This window comes from Haliotis cracherodii, unplaced genomic scaffold (genome assembly GCF_022045235.1).
Source record: "Haliotis cracherodii isolate W230 unplaced genomic scaffold, xgHalCrac1.p SCAF_17, whole genome shotgun sequence".
NCBI classification, from domain to species: Eukaryota; Metazoa; Mollusca; class Gastropoda; order Lepetellida; family Haliotidae; genus Haliotis; species Haliotis cracherodii.
This window is the reverse complement of record NW_027266272.1, coordinates 4,561,023-4,579,512: the sequence shown is the minus strand read 5'-3', so window position 1 is coordinate 4,579,512 and position 18,490 is coordinate 4,561,023. Positions and strand designations below refer to the sequence as shown.

Here is an 18,490-nt window from a genome sequence, read left to right as displayed (position 1 = left end):
TTATCGAATGAATTTTTTTTTTAACTACGGAAAGAATCCAGGTGTTATTACGAGCTTGTAGATGAAAGAAAAAGCTTTCTAGTGATGTGTCATATGCCATGCATATGTGTTGTTCATACGAAGCCTTGAAAACAGGGGTATTTCTTCAGGTTACTGAGCGGACAGCCGCTGTTATCGGGAAATGGGTGATGACAGATACTCTTTATAATTCTTTTTCATATGCTTTTTCAATTACGTTAAAAATTAAAGTAAAAAAGAAATAGGTAAGTGGATTTTTGCTTCCTTGGCCCTTAATGTGAACATCATAAATGTGTTAGCTTACATGTTTTTATTTACAACATACTTAATTAAGTTGTAAATTCATTATTTAAATGATATGATAAACATTTCAAATTTATAAACAATGGGATCAGACCTTTAAAATGGTGTATAACATATATTATAGCTAAAATGGATAGAATTATCATTAAACCGCCCGCATGTTATCAGAAATGAGCGGGCCACTGTAACTTGATAATGCCTTCATATTGCTTGACCACAGGCCATTATCACGCCCGTTGTTAGGTGACGTCAAAGGATAGGATCGGTGACGTCACGTTCAATAGTGACGTCATCTAATTAGTTCTATGACGTTTCCATATAGTAAAAGTGGGTAAGTGACATTCGTGTTGATTGCAGTAAATGTCTCAAACACGATATTGTTGTTTCTTTTTATTTGATAAAAAATTCCATCCATTTTAGCTATAATAACGGTAACGCTATTTTTCTGGGCATTATCATTTGCAGAAGCCCTCGGTCTTTTCAACTGCCCTCCTTCGTCGGGCAGTTAATGGAAGACCTCGGGCTTCTGCAAATGATAATGCCCTGAAAAATAGCATTACCCTTATAGTAGCAAAGATGTTTTACAAGCAGATATTTTCTTTGATAAATGTTGGCTTCATCTATCACACAAGAGTCTTTGGGAACTGGGTGTCACAGCAGTAAACGCTTCTGGTTGACTGGTGTTGAAAGAGTTAAGTAGTACCTGAAGTCATGTCAAAAGTGCTGTTCCGCCTCGTCATACCTGAAGTGTTATGAGTGTAAAAAAAAGCTTGCTGGTTGGTCGCACAAATTTGTTGGTTTTGAATTAGTGTTTTAGGCATTATTTTGGCCGTTACTATTCACTTGCATTATGCCATGTTATGCTGAAACAATAAAACAGAAAACAAAGGGGTTTTTTTTAAATTATTTTCGTTCAACATGATTCTGTAAGACAAAAGATGCACCATTCTTTTAATTCAAATTTATAAATACTCAAATGTTTGAAAAAAATTGTTATAAAACAAGTGATACCAACTGAAGTAGTCAAATCATGAATCGATTGAATCGAATTGAATCGGTCATGTAAAATCGATAATCGAATTGAATTGCATTGTGTGGGAATCGGCCCACCTCTAAATTGTTTGTGACATTTGCAAACACTGCTTGTGACATTTAAAAGTAAGGGGGAAACGATACACCCGTACACGATGCATCGCGAGTTACATGCCATCATAAATTATACGATACACAATACATTTTCTTCTTTATCGATACAAGATGATACACTTTCTAAGATAAAGAAGCAGAAGTTATTATCCATGGGGTTGTGTTTTCTTATTTACTCACCAATTTTTAGAATGTCAATGAACAGCAGTAGAAACTCACATTTTTAAGCGACTAGTCCTGATAATGATAACATAGAAAAACCCTTAAAACTGGTTATGTGGTTATGATGCCTTAAGTATTGGGCAATATGTAACTCGGATGACGATTCATTAACTTGCTCTGAAATATATATATTCCAGAAGTTTCCAAGCCATTTGACGTGAACATGAGTATTACGATATGTATTGTAATGTGACCTGTATCGTGACCTTTGTTTGACCCCCAATTTACAATGTTTGTGACATTTACAAACAATGCTTGTGACATTTACCATGTTTATAAACAATATTTGTGACATTTAAAAACAATGCTTGTGACGTTTACAAATAATGCTTGTGACGTTTACAAACAATATTTGTGATGTTTACAAACAATGCTTGTGACATTTACAACCAATATTTGTGATGTTTACAAACAATGTTTGTGACATTTACAAACAATGCTTGTGACATTTACAAATAATGCTTGTGACATTTACAAATAATGCTTGTGACGTATACAAACAATATTTTTTATGTTTACAAACAATGCTTGTGACATTTACAAACAATGCTTGTGATGTTTACAAACAATGCTTGTGACGTTTACAAACAATGCTTGTGACATTTACAAACAATGTGATGTTTACAAACAATGCTTGTGACATTTACAAACAATGCTTGTGACGTTTACAAACAATGCTTGTGACATTTACAAACAATGTGATATCTACAAACAATGCTTGTGACATTTACAAACAATGCTTGTGACATTTACAAACAATGTGATATCTACAAACAATGCTTGTGACATTTACAAACAATGCTTGTGACATTTACAAACAATGTGACGTTTACAAACAATGCTTGTGACATTTACAAACAATGCTTGTGTTATATACTTTCAACATTGTGACTTTTTTCAGGTAAATCAACTCCGACATACATCAATCAGGTGGATGTTATTGAGAAGTCAGGTGAGAATGGATTAACACCTGTTGAACAAATAGACACCTCACACACTCTTCCAGGTAACAGCTTGCCACGCTTTGCACAGAGCGGCAGTCACACACTGATGCACTAGTTTCTCTAGACACACAGATGCCTTTCCAGGGTCCAGTCTCATTAAAATCAGACCTAAGTTCTCGCTGCCCCTAAACAAAGATCTGACGACATCCCATTACGGGTCACGTCAGAACGACCTTTCACAAACTTTGACCGACCACTGAAACGACTAACAAGAAGTCGACATCAGCCAGTTAGAAAGTAGGGGTGACTATTTGTCTGGAAATAACTATTGCGATAACTATTGATACTGAACATGCTGAATGAAACTATTGCGATAACTATCAATATTGCAAGCAGCTATTGAGATAAATATTGATAGTTTTCAGTGTATCATTTTAGATGGATTTTAGAGTTGAATTAAACTTTGGAAATGAAGTTTCCTTTGAATGTGATAACACACTTCCAAACACTTAATTTTCCACCCAAGTTTGTCACAAACTCTACTTGACTGTCAACCTCCGCGATTTTACTGAAAGAAAGACCGGTTGCTAAGCATCAAATGCAGTTTAACTCTAATCTCACTCGGCTGTATTCACGAGCGTGTTTTGCTACTCAATCGCGAGATATAGTAAATGCAATCGAAACTATTAATATTCCTAACTAAAATCGATACTATTGATCGGAAACTGATTTAACAATCGATTCATTGACTTTTAAGCTTTATTGAGCTTTACGGCACTCGTTTCAACCTTGTGACTTCCATTTCAGACTACACTTGAAAAATATGTTGACACAGTTCTCGATTAATGTTAAAACAAACAAACGTTCAGGAATGTCTAATTGTATGGCAGTGCTTCACACGTACTGTGCAACGCTTCCTCCGTTCAAATGTCTATCCCGCGGAAGCGAGAGATTGACGATAATTTTTACGGGATCAGTCGTTTGAAATACCCCGTGTTAAATTTTCCAGGCTTCATGATTAGAAAACACATTCCGTCTGTCACTTTCATTATCTGGCAAGACACGCTTTGATTGGTCTGATGAAAGGTCGGTCTGACATGACCAATAATGGAATGTCCTCAGATCATTGTTTTGCGATAGAGAGAACTAAGACCTGGTTTTAATGAGATTGTGCCAGGATCATGCTTGCTGCATAGAAAGCTAGAATCAACTCTGAGAAGAACTACAACTTTATGGATAGCAACTGCTGTTTTTTTGCATTTCATGACGCCGCTAATTGCAATAAACCAGAAGTTGTCAGGGGTGTACACAAAGTATGTGATATGGACTACCCGTCGGAATTTGACTTTGTGAGCTGGCGATTAGATGCCTCACTCTTGTGGGTTCGAATCTCAGATGGGACTCAACCCTACTAGAATCTGTACTTTACTAAAAAAAATTGATATCGAAAAAATAACATTTGATAAACCAGAAGTTGTTATCCATAAAGTTGTGTTTTGTTATTTTCTTATCAACTTCTAGAATGCCAATCTAACAGTAACAAACAGTTTTATTTCGTGGAACTAGTGAACTATTGGGGTGGGGGGTGGGGGGCATATCTAGACCTGCTCAGATGCTGATTTTTTGCCCCAAGTCTGCAACAAATGTCAGTATTGGAATTAAATATTTCCCAAATTCATGTTGACTCCTTGTGGTGAAACTCCTCCCATTGCCCTTAAACTAAACCATTTTGGGGGTGCCCAGATTCAAATACCACACACACCTCAAGGAATCCAGGGGCGAGGCCCCTCAGACAATAGGTTACAATAGGTTATACACTGATACAATCTGAAATAACTTCGGATAACTTTTGAAAAACACAAAACATCATTGGAATGTTTATATATTTAAAACAAATTCTTATCATCATGACTTACTTCCCACATGCCAACCAGAATTTTTAAAAGAAAATCTGAACTTATCTTTTTGACAACAGAAATATTCAACAATGTTCAATTATGTCAAACATTTTTAGTTTACATATTTCCTTGGTCAATGTACCAAGAGGCAATTGATAGAAAGTAATTATTATGTAATTTTTTTCTTAGTTCAATTTAAGATTTATAAAAAATCTTTCAAAAGAATATTTTATAAAAATGAACAAAAATTTATTTTTAATGTATGTTGAAATCAATAACACTGTTTTGACATTTAATGTTTATTTACTTTTGCTGATTTAGAGTAGGACTGTCTATTAAAGTTAAAACAAGAATGTATTGCTCATTGGTTGAGTGTTTATTTATTGTGTGTATTAATGTCAAGACATGCAAATCTGCCCGTGCTATTTATAACATGGATCATACTGGTACATGTATGTTATGACTGGAGATAATGACATACAAATATTATATACAAATGACTCATGATTTTAAGGACATGGGAACAAGGAAATGACTTGTTGCTATGACAACAGGGTTTTACCAGATGCACAATATTGCATCCCAAGAGATTTAGAAAAGATGCAAATATGAATCACCGATAGTCTCATTGGACGCAAAAAGAAACAAATAAAGTTAAAATAATTAAATCTTTTAATAAGAAATAGTCCATTTTCAGATTTGTCATAGTTTCTCTACTCAATCACAAAGTTTCAAATCAAACAAGAGCATCCCTTTCTAAAAGAAGCATGAGACATAGTTTGTATTTGTTTGTTGTCTTTCCGTACCCCAATAATACCTGGTACCCCAGTAACAATTCGATCAATTGTTACACCCTCACCTGTGACCTTTAGCTTTAGTGACTCAGCCAAGTGTGAGTGTCAGACATTCAGCAATAAATTTTGCACAACCTGATCAATATCGTTATCAGTCAGATTAACCATGTGATCAGGGTTTCCTCCAATATAATCGCCTTTTTCCTATAGTGGATAGAGCGTCTGCCCGGAGAGCGGAAGGTTGGTGGTTTGATCCCCTAGGTGTCATGCCCATCTTCCCTAGCCAAGGGAATTTACTGAGTCCACTCCAGTTTCCACCTTTGCTGAACTAGGCTGGAATTTTTTAGTTATATTTTAGCTGGACTAGCTTGTCCATGCACAGTCCAGTCAAAAATGGTGTAGCGAAATCGACATCCATCAGCATGATCAGTAAACAACATGGTGACTGCCTTGCAGATATTGGTCGATTGCAGAATTGCAAAGCGTGTGTACCACCATCTGGGTGTTGACAGATAATTTCCAAATCTGTAGATGTTGTTTTTTTTATGAAGGTTATTTTGTTTGAAATAAATGCATGTGGTATGAGAGGGGGGATCTGATTGACTCGTAATAGCCACTGGTGGCGCTACGATTGAGCCACAAAATTCCAGCCTAATTTGGTAAGGGTGGAGACTGATCGTTTACAGTAAATTAACTCCCTTGCCTCGGGAAGATGGTTGTTACCCTGCCTGGTGCTCGGCATTAAGAGATAAAACAAGGATTGGCTTGCTCAGAGTCGGTATCAATGTGGTGGTGTGGTATTGTATCTCAGTGGGCTAGAACTATAAAACCGGCATTGGTCTGGACCAGTACAAGCATGCGTGCACGATGTCTCTGTAGTGAAGCCTCACCTCACCTCACCTCACCTCACCTCACCCAACAAGGCTACATCAGGATAGTTTCACCTACTTCCCAGTCTCACCCTGTTACATCTTCACTGATCCGTGAACATCCGGGGTAGAATAGGTCTTCAACAACCCATGCTTGGCTTTAAAGGCAACCAACTGGATTGGGTGGTCAGGCTTGCTGACTTGGTTGATGCATGTCATCGATCCCAAATGCGTGGATCGATGCTCATGACATCAGTCACTGGATTGTCTGGTCCTGACTTGATTATTTACAAACTGCCGTCATATAGCTGGAATATTGCTGAGTGTGGCGTTAAACAACAAACAAACAAACAAACAAACAAACAGTATCATCAGGATAGTTTCACCTACTTCTCAGTCACATCCTTTTACATGTTCAGATTTTATAATCTTGTGATTGGAGCAAGTACTGACCCGGGCCTTTACATATGTGAATCGTGGGACTTCCTAGTCCCTCTTGTCACCTTGTCACCTTGTCACCTTGTCACCCTCAGTGTCCTCTACTACACCTTCAATCAACATGGAACATAAACCATGGATGGCGTTTTCCTTGCTTGAAACAAGGCTTTGTGATTGCGTGAAGACATTCAGACATGGACAGGAAAATATATGTGAATGCTAGGATGGCTAAATTTGAATTTGTTAAAGTGATTCACACAGATATACCTTTGTGCATTGCATGGGACTCTCAGTGCAAATAATTTGCATCTATTCTCATTTATCATGTATATGCAGGGATTTATCTGTTCAGAGGAAAAAATATGGCTCCAAATATGCAGCAAATGACACCAAAACTTCAGTTTTAAGTAAAAAAATTAAAATTCCTCAGAATGTACCAAAATAAGAACATTAATTTATTGTTTAACAATAGCACAATTTTTTTTCCATTTTCCCCAAATCCGTGGTAGGGGAGTAAAATTGACATCTGGTAACACTATGGTATTGAAGGCTTTGTTTGAAGTTGCCTAGAAACAAATTTAAAGTTATGTGGAATTCATACATAGTGGGGTGTTTTGCCACAGCAGGCGTCAGTGAAAAGGCTACTCTTACAAGAAAAAACAAAAGAAAAAATATGATCAGTGTGTGATTGCCGCTCAGCTTGCTGTGCTTGATGTTAACATGCAACAAACTCAACTGGAACACAGTGTTAGTCACAGAGAGGGATGGAAGCAGTGTTCAACCACTAGCCTTCAAAGTCAGTCATTCGGGATTGTTAGAGATTAATTTAATTCGACTATATGATTTATGAAATATTTTTAGAAGTATTTGGTGTGGTAAGGCAACACCACCACCAGAAACTATGACTGACCATCAGCTGAAGATGGCTGACAAAAACATCATTCACTCTCCTTCTGTATCTGTAAGGGTTTGCTACTTGCAAATATATTTTTTATTATTTCTCTCATAACACTTTGTTCCAATTTGAGTTGAATGTAGTCTTATTGGCTATGGTTATTTATTATGCATATTCAGTTAAAAAACACTTTGTTACCATGGTTGGGGCTGTCGGGTAGCCTAGTGGTTAAAGCGTTTGCTTGTCACGCCGAAGACCCGGTTCAATTCCCGACATGGGTACAATGTGTGAAGCCCATTTCTGGTGCCCCCCACTGTGATATTGCTGGAATATAGCTAAAAGCGGCATACTCACTCTCACTGTTACCATGGTTACAGCCATTCCATGGGCGGAGACAGCTTTTTTGAAAAGGGGGGGGGGGGGGGGGGGGGGTGCACAATTAAGATCTATCTGTTGTACATCTATTTATTGTATTTTTTATACAGAAATAAAGATTTTTTTCAAAATAAAAAGAGGGGGTGCGCACCCCCACACACACCCTCTGTATCCGCCCATGCATTCAGTCAGACCTTGCGAAAAAGCTGTGACTGAAAATGTGTTTTGTTATTTTATGAATATGTTATTATATATACATGATATATGCACCCAGTGTTCGAAATTAAGCATGGAAGTCCAGGATTCCTTGTCAATACCCCTATGTTAAAAGTTACAAATTAAGGCCTCCTAAGATTCCAGTGTTATAGGTTGGTTAATTTCCTAGGTCATTGAACCCATGAAGATCCTGGTTAGAATGGGTCTTCAGCAACCCGTGGTTGTTGTAAAAGGCGACTAACAGGATTGGGTAGTCATGATGTTCATAATGCATGTCGACGTATCCCAAATGCGTGGACCAATGCTCATGATGTCAATCACTGGGTTGTCTGGTCCAGACTCGATTGTTTACAGACGGCCGTCACATAGCCGGAATATTGCTGCGTGCGGTGTTAAACAACTGACCTATTGTCAACCAAAATGTCCTGAAGATGTTTTTCAATTATGTACTCTACATGATGTAATGAAAAAGAAAAATACAGAAAATTTGCTAAAATCATTAAATGTCCTTATGATTCTTTTTCACTAGCAATATCTCCGAAATTCAAATAATCAAGGGAAAATCATCAAGGACCCCTGGACTCTTCTTAATTTTGAACACTAAAAATACGCCTCCCTCCTCGCTTACCTGGCTTCAAACAGCAGGGTCTTGTTGCCCAAGACAGAAGTATTCTTAATGATTGCAATTTGTATGCAAAATGTATCTTTCTAATTCCTGTCTCATGCACTAATGCATTATGTTGTAACTTGCAACAGCATGTTATATTTCTAGCTGAAAGTTATCTTTTTTCTTTTCTTCTTTGTACACTGTTGATTTTATTTGTCCTTTAAAAAACTATTTTGTCCCGTATTAATGCTGATATTTTACGAAAGTGAATTTAGAACAGTTCGAGCTTGCTTGGCCAGACCCTGGTGTCCGGGAACCCCACCCTTCTTTGCCAAATTGGCTGATTATAGAATGGGCGTGGCTTGCATTCCGTTATTGCGCTGAACGATGTCAGTGATTTAGTATTGTTGTCTATTTTGTCTACAGTGTTTTTGTGTTGATTAATTAGCGCTCTGGGAGCTTTTTGACGTATTTATTGATAAGAATTGACTTCAGAATGTTTTTGCGTTTATGGAATTATTAACATGAAAGTTGGTGTGCCCACTTTTGTTGATGTTTACCTCCTTAAACTCTGAAACAATATTGAAATCAATTCTTAATTCTTTGTTTTCCATCTATTTTTGACAAAAATTATGGCTCTTCCACCCTAAATAATAAGGTCACAATCGGGTTTATATTTGTTAACATTGTTAACCATGCTTCTTCAGGCTCCAACGGTTTTTTGATATCATGAGTTTTATTATCTATTTTTACTTACTTGATAAAGCTATGGTATTATGAGAACCTACATGACATTATTGATAAAAACTTGCTCATTCATTCTTTATTATGAAGATTATTTAGAAACAACCTTGAGAAGATCCAACCTTAAAGAGGCCCCAGCACTTCAAGATTAGAGTTACCTCCCTTATTGCAAGAAACAATAAATATAGGGAAAAATTGGGATTTGGGATTATTTCCTGAACTTCTTTGTGCATTGCTTCAACAGTAATTCACATTTGAGGATTGTTTGTGTTTGTCACTGTGTGGAAATTCCAATGGATAAACTGACAGAACAGACTTAAGTAGCTGGAAGTGGAAGCAAGGCTAAGATAAGAACAGCCTTCTCACCTGTTTTTTTACTACATGTAGTTAGCCATTAGCCTGCCACCATCAACAGGTCAAAAGTCAGGTTAATCGTGAATGATGAAATATTTTCAGTAACTGCATGCATCTTTAGCCGGACTGGTAGCTCAGGACTTCAAGAGAGTATACAAGCCTCATCAATTCTGTAAAATTGTAGACATAAAATTATCATGATTAATGAAAAAATATAAATATTGATTTTATGTTATTCAGATGAAAAATTAATGCCAGTATTTTGTGTAAACAGCTTTCATCACATGTTCATCATTTCTCAGAATTTGTGTTAAAATGGAAAAAAAGGAAATATTTTGTAAATATCCTTTGGTTTCTCAGCATTTGTCTACATTTTAGCGTATCAGAATTTTCTTTTGGCATATTTGTAATAGTTTACAAGTATTGATCCCAAACAAAAGATTAAAGATTATGTTTAACTTGACATGTGGTTTCTCAGTATGAACATGGAATTACCACTCGATGTAAATAACAATAATGACAATTGGTAAGCTCTAAATCTTTCATTTCCATTTGTCATACAATCTCTAAATTTGAACAAGTGCTTGTATTGAGTGTGGTGACATCTTTATAATCTACCTGTAACTAACTGTTTACTGCTCTTTGTGTTTAAAGTAAAAGCAGTATAAACTGGATAAACTTTACTGTAGGTACTCCAGGAATCAATCAATAGTTTTGCTCATGGCGTTCGTGACCGGCTCTCCAATCAATAATCATCCTATTAGCCGTGAATAACTGATGTACTTTTCTTCCTCATAGAGCAGGCTTTGTCATACCTGTGCTCACATAGTGATGACATCATCACTTTCCGTGTATGTGCCATGCATTTTGCCAGCTGTCAAATGTATGTCTGACCATGTGTCATAGCAACAGAATGTGTTATTCCATGTGAATCAAATGCAGTGATATTGTCACATGTCCGCTGTTCTGTTCTGGTAACGAGTGGATAGTGAATACACAATGTGGATAGTGTCGTAGGTGTTTTACCACTGGAAAGAAACAGATTGTGATGACGTTATAGTATTTGTGGCATCTGTTATCAAGAGGAAATTAATATTAATCCGGTATCACTATGGCGAGCAAAACGCGACATCGCCAGTATTATGGTAAGTACGGCTATTGTTTCCAGGATGATTTCTGACAGGAATGTGGATCGGCATCAATGTTCTGTATATATACAAGTATGTTTTGGTAATAAAGTGAGTGTTAGCTATTTTTGTCCCTTTTAAATTTTGGGTTTAAACCTTTTTCATTTGGTCCATGATAGCTAGTTAAATAAAGGCCACTTTGCCCACACTTTCTTTTGTCAATTTGATATTTTAGATATTTTATGGTTTTCCAATGTGATAATCATGAGTAATTTTCATTCTGAATGTCCGATTCCTTTAATTTTGGTTAGCTTTCTGTTGTCATTATGTTTTGAGGAATGATGAAAAAAAAACAATTCAGTGTACAAGCCACGGTCATAGCCTTTGTTTAATAGTCAGTGTAGACCTATGGTATGTTAATGATCTTGTGGTGTAAGTTAATGGCACATTTTTGTCAACATACGTGTAAATGAAATATTGAATTAAAAATCTGTAATTCTTGATTATTTCATCATAAGATTGACACAATTTTATGGATAACAACTTCTTTAATACTGTGAAAAGCGACGTTTCGGTATAGATCCTTATACCGTTGTCAAGCAAGACTGAATGAGGGACATAGTGCAGAATATATGTAGTAGGTGGAGGATTAACAGTAATAACAATTGCATACATGAGTGGGGTAACATTGGTAGCTATACCGAAACGTCGCTTTTCACAGTATTAAAGAAGTTGTTATCCATAAGATTGTGTCTATCTTGTCATCCGTCAACTTCTAAGTAATGCCTATCAAACAATTTATTTCATCATATGCTGCACTGTAAAAGAGACAGCATGATTTTATCAAGTGCACAGTTTCTTGTTGTGCCTTGTATATTTGCAGCCACGAAACTTCAACAAAATCTAATAAATTATCAACAACACAACATGTGTTTTAATGATACAGCTGTCAAAATAATTACTCTAATCAAATTTGATATCATTTTATTTCTGTACCCTAGGTGTGTCATATATTTGATTCTTAAACCACAGCAACTTTCAGAAAAAATAGGTTTTTTACTATGTTCTTTTAGGACGCCATACTTAATTCTCATGAGCCAATACAGATTTTTCCACCATGGTCTGTGTGCGAGGCTGAGAAAGTGCAGCTCACTATTTCAATTGAAAGGACCTCAAGATAGGGCTGTAATTACCCACTTAGTGAGATCTCATTACCCTACACCATTCACTACCGTTAGACGGTGGAGTCTATATAGTCTGGAAGGTAATTTAAGGTACCGACAATTACTACAATATCTGAAAAACTATCGGACCTACTCCAGTCAAAGTTGGTATGAGATTATTAAACAGTCATACATAACTGGATATTACATTTAAAGACAATCGGTGCATGAATAAAAAATCTGTCTATTTAGCTATCACTATATTTCATCAACAACCATACCTGTTCGTCATGGGTGGAACGAGCATTCATTGAAACAGCCATCTGCATAATGCTACCCCTGCGTCACAGGGCCATATGACACAGTTGAACCAATCAACTCAACTCGAAAGGGTGCACAGGAATCATGCACGCACAAAAACGGTGTTAGCGTTGGGTGTCTCAACATGCGTGATTCCCGTGCACCCTTTCGAGTCACTTTAAATTACCTTCCAGACTATACAGTGTTATATAAACATCGTTATGCATCAGTGACTCTCACCTGCTGCGTTCGACCTTGAAGTAAAGTGATATGGCCCTTCAGGTTATTGTGGACAAATACCTACACAAATAAAACACATTATTATAAACATATGAAGGAAATACTGGAATTTATCAGTGACGATAGATCAAGTTATCAGTCACTAGTGACTGATATATACAAGGTACCGGAACTACTTTCTCCTGAATCAAAACATTAAAGAGTTATCCATTTTAAACAGGAATGTTTAATTATGACAAACAAAAATGTCCACGGAACTTAATACTCGATATGAAATCATATATTTCGCATAACATATATTACCAGGGCTAGTTCAAGAACTATATTCTTTTCGCAAAACCCTTTATACGGGGGTTGTAAAGGGGCGACAGGGAGAACTTAGTAATTTATCAGACACTGTTTTCGAAAAAATATATAAATTGCAGGTAATAAAAATAAAACATGTATATAATCAATAGAAAATTCAATGTGTTTTCTCAAATACCACTTTTATCTCATCACGTGAAGTGGGGAGAGTCTAATATTTTCACTCGTGACTGCGTCACTCGTGAAAATATTAGACTCCCCTCTTCACTCGATGAGATAAAAGTGGTATTTGAGAAAACACATTAAATATCCTCTATTTAACAAATTTCATTATTTTTAATTCTGTCACCCTTTCAGCATGTTCAGACATTCAGTAACATACAAAAAAATTGCATCAGCATTTCAAATTGTTATGGTTATCACATTCCGACTCTCACTTTCATGATCTGGTAAACAACGCTCTGATTGGTTTCGGAAGAAAGGTCGTTCTGACGTGACCTCTAATGGGATGTCTTCAGATCTTTGTTTAGCGGTAGCGAGAACTAAGATCTGATTTTAATGAGATTAAAACAGGTCTACAAGTGTTGGTGCTGTAAGATGGTGAAGCAAGTGACGGTGTATTGTATCTTTCACATTGCATATGGATCCCAAGGGCCCCAAATTTAATCTATTAGGATGCAGTTTGTATTTGTTTTCAATTGTTTTTTGTGTGGGATGCGGGATTCCTGTAAATCCCTGGTATGTTTTGTTGAAGAAAGACGTTATTTATTTATTTTGTCAGTTTGTTTTGTTTGTTCCGTGAGATTTATCTTACTACAATTCTTGATGCAGCAACCGAAATGAAGAATGGAAAGGTTGCGGATGGTGCACGCAAGGGTAGCGGCGACAGCAGCAAGCTGATCGATGGGAAAGAAGAAAACCCTGATGCAGGGAAACAAGTGGGAGTCTTCGAAGTTGTAAGTTTCTTTTTAAGGATGATTGCTAGTTTAGCCAGTTGGTTGAAAAGTTCACTTGTCACGTCGACCTGGGTTTGATTCCCCTCATATGTACAACGTGTGAAGTCAGTGTCTGGTGTCCCAGGGCGGTCGGGTAGCCTTGTGGTTAAAGCGTCCGCTCGTCACGCGCCAAGGACCCGGGTTCGATTCCTGACATGGGTACAATATGTGAAACCCATTTCTGGTGTCCCCCGCCGTGATATTGCTGGAATATTGCTAAAAGCGGCGTAAAACCATACTCCCTCACTCTGGTGTCCCCCACAGGGATGTTACTGGGATGGTGCTGAAAGTGGGGTAAAACACTATTCACTCACTTGCTGTCCCCATAGGGATTCTAGGTTAGAATTGGCCCCCAGTAACCTTTACTGGTTGTAAGAGGCAACGAAACGGATCTGGTGGTCAGGTTCAGTGACTTGGTAGTGTGCGTGGCATCGTACCCAGACAGAAGGGATCGTTGTTCACAAAAACTATCACTGGATTGTCTTGTCCAAACTCAATTATTTACAGACCGCTGTCATATAGCTGGAATATTGCTGAGTGCCGAGTTAAACAACAAACCAAAATAGCCAGACCAGTAATAAAAGCCAAGAGGCAGGGAATGCAAAACAAAAAAAGGGTTTTGAATCATGGTTGTATTATGGTTAACTTTGCCCCTAAGTTGTAGTGAAGAAATATTATTTCTGATTACAATGGGTCCCTTTTTTCTAAGAAAGAGTGATTGTTGTCACAGGCATGTGCCTTTGCCACATGGTAAAATCAATGACTTGACACATGGTGACCCATGAAGATTCGGGGTAGAATAGGTCTTCAGCAAGCCATGCTTGCCGTAAAAGGTGACTATGTTTGTCGTAAAAGGTGACTAACGGGATCGGGTGGTCAGGCTCGCTGACTTGGTTGATTCATGTCATCGATTCCAATTGCGTGGATCGATGTTCATGATGTGAATCACTTGATTGTCTGGTCCAGACTCGATTATTTACAGACCGCCGTCATATAGCTGGAAAAGTGCTGAGTGCGGCGTTAAACAACAAACAAACAAACAAATTGGAGATGAATAAAACTGACAGAAAATGTAAACATAGTAAAAATTCCTGTTTGTTCAAAGATGACGAACACTGGACTCTGATGACGACTGAAATAAAGCTTTCACTAGTCTTCTGGCTAGTCTTAAAAACAATCATTTCTAAGGCTGACACTACCAAACAATGTTTTGCCCTGTCCTGACTGGGTTGTATTCAAGCTGGAGTACCGCTCAGTGTTGATTGCAGCGGAAATCAACATTCATTCAGTCAATGTCTTGTTTCATTACAGTTCAGGTTCGCAGACTGCATGGATCGGCTATTCATGGTCTTGGGCTCAATAATGGCTGCTATTCACGGAATAGCACTTCCAGCTATGATCATCATCTTCGGCGAAATGATCGACATCTTTGTAAACAACGCCCAGATAACAGGCAAAGTGGATTTGATAAAGGACTTCCTTACCTCCGTGAACCTCACAACGGGCATGGTGATAGCAGACCCCACAATAATACAGTAAGGGAGATATTTTGTCTGAGGTACCAGTTGCCCGACACATGATAATTGTCTGTTCAGAGTTTCACCGAAGTGGTAAACGTCTGAGACCTGCATCACTTCAGGCTTTCCTCCCACATTAAGCTGACATGCCGCGATATAACTTGAATACTGTTAAAAGTGGCGTTAAACCCAACTCACTCTCTCACTCACTCTTAAGCTTTAAGGGTGACTTAACATTCTTCCTTGATTAACACTGTTCCTTGCCAGGTTTGACAATGACACTTGTCGGCTTGAGAAGTAATCGAGTGTCCTTCATACCTCTGCCAACTGTTTCAGGAGTAAATGTGCCGATTTGGCGGCCTTCTACAACAACACTCTCACCTGTGATTCTCTCCAGGGAGATTTATCTTCCGTGTTTATGAGCAAGATGGAGGAATATTCTCTCTACTATGTCTGTGAGTAATAATATGGGTTATATGGAGTGATGATATCGGCCAGATGGATTTTTAGATTCAACAGCCATCATGGCCATAGATCTAACTGTCTACCGGTGAATTTTAATAATCTTAAAGACAGCTTTCCGTGTGAAATTGTCTGTAATTCTGGTCTTACAGCCTTGCAAAGTGTCATCATTTTCCGCAGTAGAAACTAACAGTTTCAGTCCGCTAGTCCTTATAATGATAACATATATAGCAAAACCCTTAAAAATGGCAAATTTCTACTAGTCCTTAGGATACCTTTACTATTGGGCAGTTTGGTCAGGACTACAGGACTAGTGCCAATTTCTAACCCTGACTTTGTTGAAATGGCTCTACACAGACTGGAACATTGATGAACATGTCGTGCTGTGATTCTATGATCTTCAGATATTGCTCTGGGGGTGATCGTGATGGGATACGGCCATGTTGCGTTCTGGATGACTGCCGCCGAAAGACAATCACATCGTATTAGACTGGCGTTCCTCAAGAACATCCTCCGCCAAGACATCAGCTGGTATGATGTGAATGAGGTCGGGGAGCTGAACACCAGGTTGTCTGAGTGAGTCTTGTTTTCATCTGGATATTCCAATTGTTGGTAGACATTGATGGAGAAGATGGATGTGGTCATTGATAATACTTCGCCTGTTTGTTTGATGGTTTGTTGTTTAACGCCACACTCAGCAATATTTCAGCTATATGATGGCGGTCTGTAAATATTCGAGTCTGGACCAGACAATCTGGTGATTGATATCATGAGCATCGACCCATGCAATTTTGGATATGATGACATGCATGAACCCAGTCAGCGAGCCTGACCAGGCCATCCCGTTAGCCGCCTCTTACGACAAGCTTAGTCGCCGTTTATGGCAAGCATGGGTTGCTGAAGACTATTCTACCCCGGATCTTCTGGTTTGAATGCTAGTTTGTATGCAGTGCACCTGTGAATCCATGAGACGGCTTTGAGGTGTCGTAATGAAGTGAGTCTATTTTTAGTCAGATAATGAAATAGTTGTAAACGGAATCGGGTGGTCAGGCTCGCTGACTTGGTTGATGCATGTCATCATATCCAAAATTGCATGGGTCGATGCTCATGATATCAATCACCGGATTGTCTGGTCCAGACTCGAATATTTACAGACCGCCATCATATAGCTGAAATATTGCTGAGTGCGGCGTTAAACAACAAGCAAAATGAAATAGTTCAAGATATACATGAAAATAAAGATTGGGTAATTTTTAACATCACACGTGTTTGAACCCCCAAATAATAAGAAACCTCAGAAATTAATTGATAACATCAAGGATGCAACTGTGTTGTGGCGAGGACCAGGGTCCAGGTCTCTCATGTTCCCAAGGCAAGGGAGTTAACTTACCATCAAAGTCCAGTTTGCCCAACTAGGTTGGAATTCCGTGGCTCAATTGTAGCACCACCAATGGCTATTACAATATTACAAGTTATGTCCCTTTGCTTAAAAAAAATGACGGCGCCTAGTCAAGGCAGTCAGATCGATAATAAAGATCTATAGTATTATAAAACGGATCTTTCCTCGTGAAATGCATGAAATTACTTGAGCACCTCGATTTAAAACATGAAAAGATTTGAAAAATATCTGTAGACACTGAGTTGGCGGTACACATGCTTTGCAAATCCTGCAATTGACTCAAATCTGCACAGCTTTACGAACAGGATGTTGATTTTGTTCTGCTATTTTGACTCATTTAGTCCAGCCAATACATAACTAGTTCAGCAAGGTGGAAACTGGACTTTCATAGTCATTTAACTCCCTTGCCTCGAGAAGATGAAGTCTCTTGAAAACTAAGAGCTTAATTATAATCATTGATATTCCTCCTCAACCTGATTTCGCTGAATGTCAAAGGCGACTTCATGCATTTGGTTCATAACATGTCATCGTACCTTGATAGTGAGGAACGTTGCTCGCAATATTAATCACTGGATTGTGTTGACCGGACTTGATTATGTACAGGCGGTCATCAAATCGCTGGGATATTGCAGAGAGCGGCATTAAACAACAAACAAAATCACTGATATTTATCATCAAATATGTGGGATGGTTCGTTTTCTCTTTTTAGTGACATCAACAAGATCCATGATGGCATCGGGGACAAGATGGGTAACTTCCTGCAATGGTTGTCATGCTCCCTCGCAGGGTTCATCATCGGCTTCTACTACGGCTGGAAGCTGACGCTGGTGATCCTTGCCATCAGCCCCGCACTGGTCATCTCTGCTACACTCATGAGTAGGGTGGGTGGACAGTCGTTTGTCTAGTTATCATACAACAAAACAATTATACACTACATATGTGATACTTGAGAAACACAGTATCATCATGAGTCTTCACCCTCGGTCAGTATGCTTGCATAATGTAAAATACACAGTATTGCACTGTTCAACGTGGTGGTAAACCATCACACTCAACAGTATTTAGTCCACTAGTCCATATGATGATACCTTATAGCAAAAGGGCAAACTTCAACTAGTCCTTATGATACCTGAACTACTGGGCAGTTTGGCAAGGACT

At 38.1% G+C, this 18,490-nt stretch overlaps 1 protein-coding gene across 5 annotated transcripts in view; it reads left to right on the top strand.

The window, feature by feature from the left end:
* LOC139464847 (ATP-dependent translocase ABCB1-like) overlaps positions 1-18,490 on the top strand; it is a 62,860-nt gene that overhangs the window by 9,440 nt on the left and 34,930 nt on the right. For 4 of the 5 annotated variants that reach the window (XM_071246383.1, XM_071246382.1, XM_071246385.1 and 1 more), the window contains exons 3-8: positions 2,591-2,641; positions 13,791-13,915; positions 15,266-15,489; positions 15,808-15,926; positions 16,338-16,509; positions 18,042-18,213. In XM_071246383.1, coding sequence (XP_071102484.1) covers positions 2,591-2,641; positions 13,791-13,915; positions 15,266-15,489; positions 15,808-15,926; positions 16,338-16,509; positions 18,042-18,213 — 863 coding nt within the window. The remainder of the gene's footprint in view (positions 1-2,590; positions 2,642-13,790; positions 13,916-15,265; positions 15,490-15,807; positions 15,927-16,337; positions 16,510-18,041; positions 18,214-18,490) is intronic. The other variant, XM_071246386.1, reaches the window with a different exon arrangement.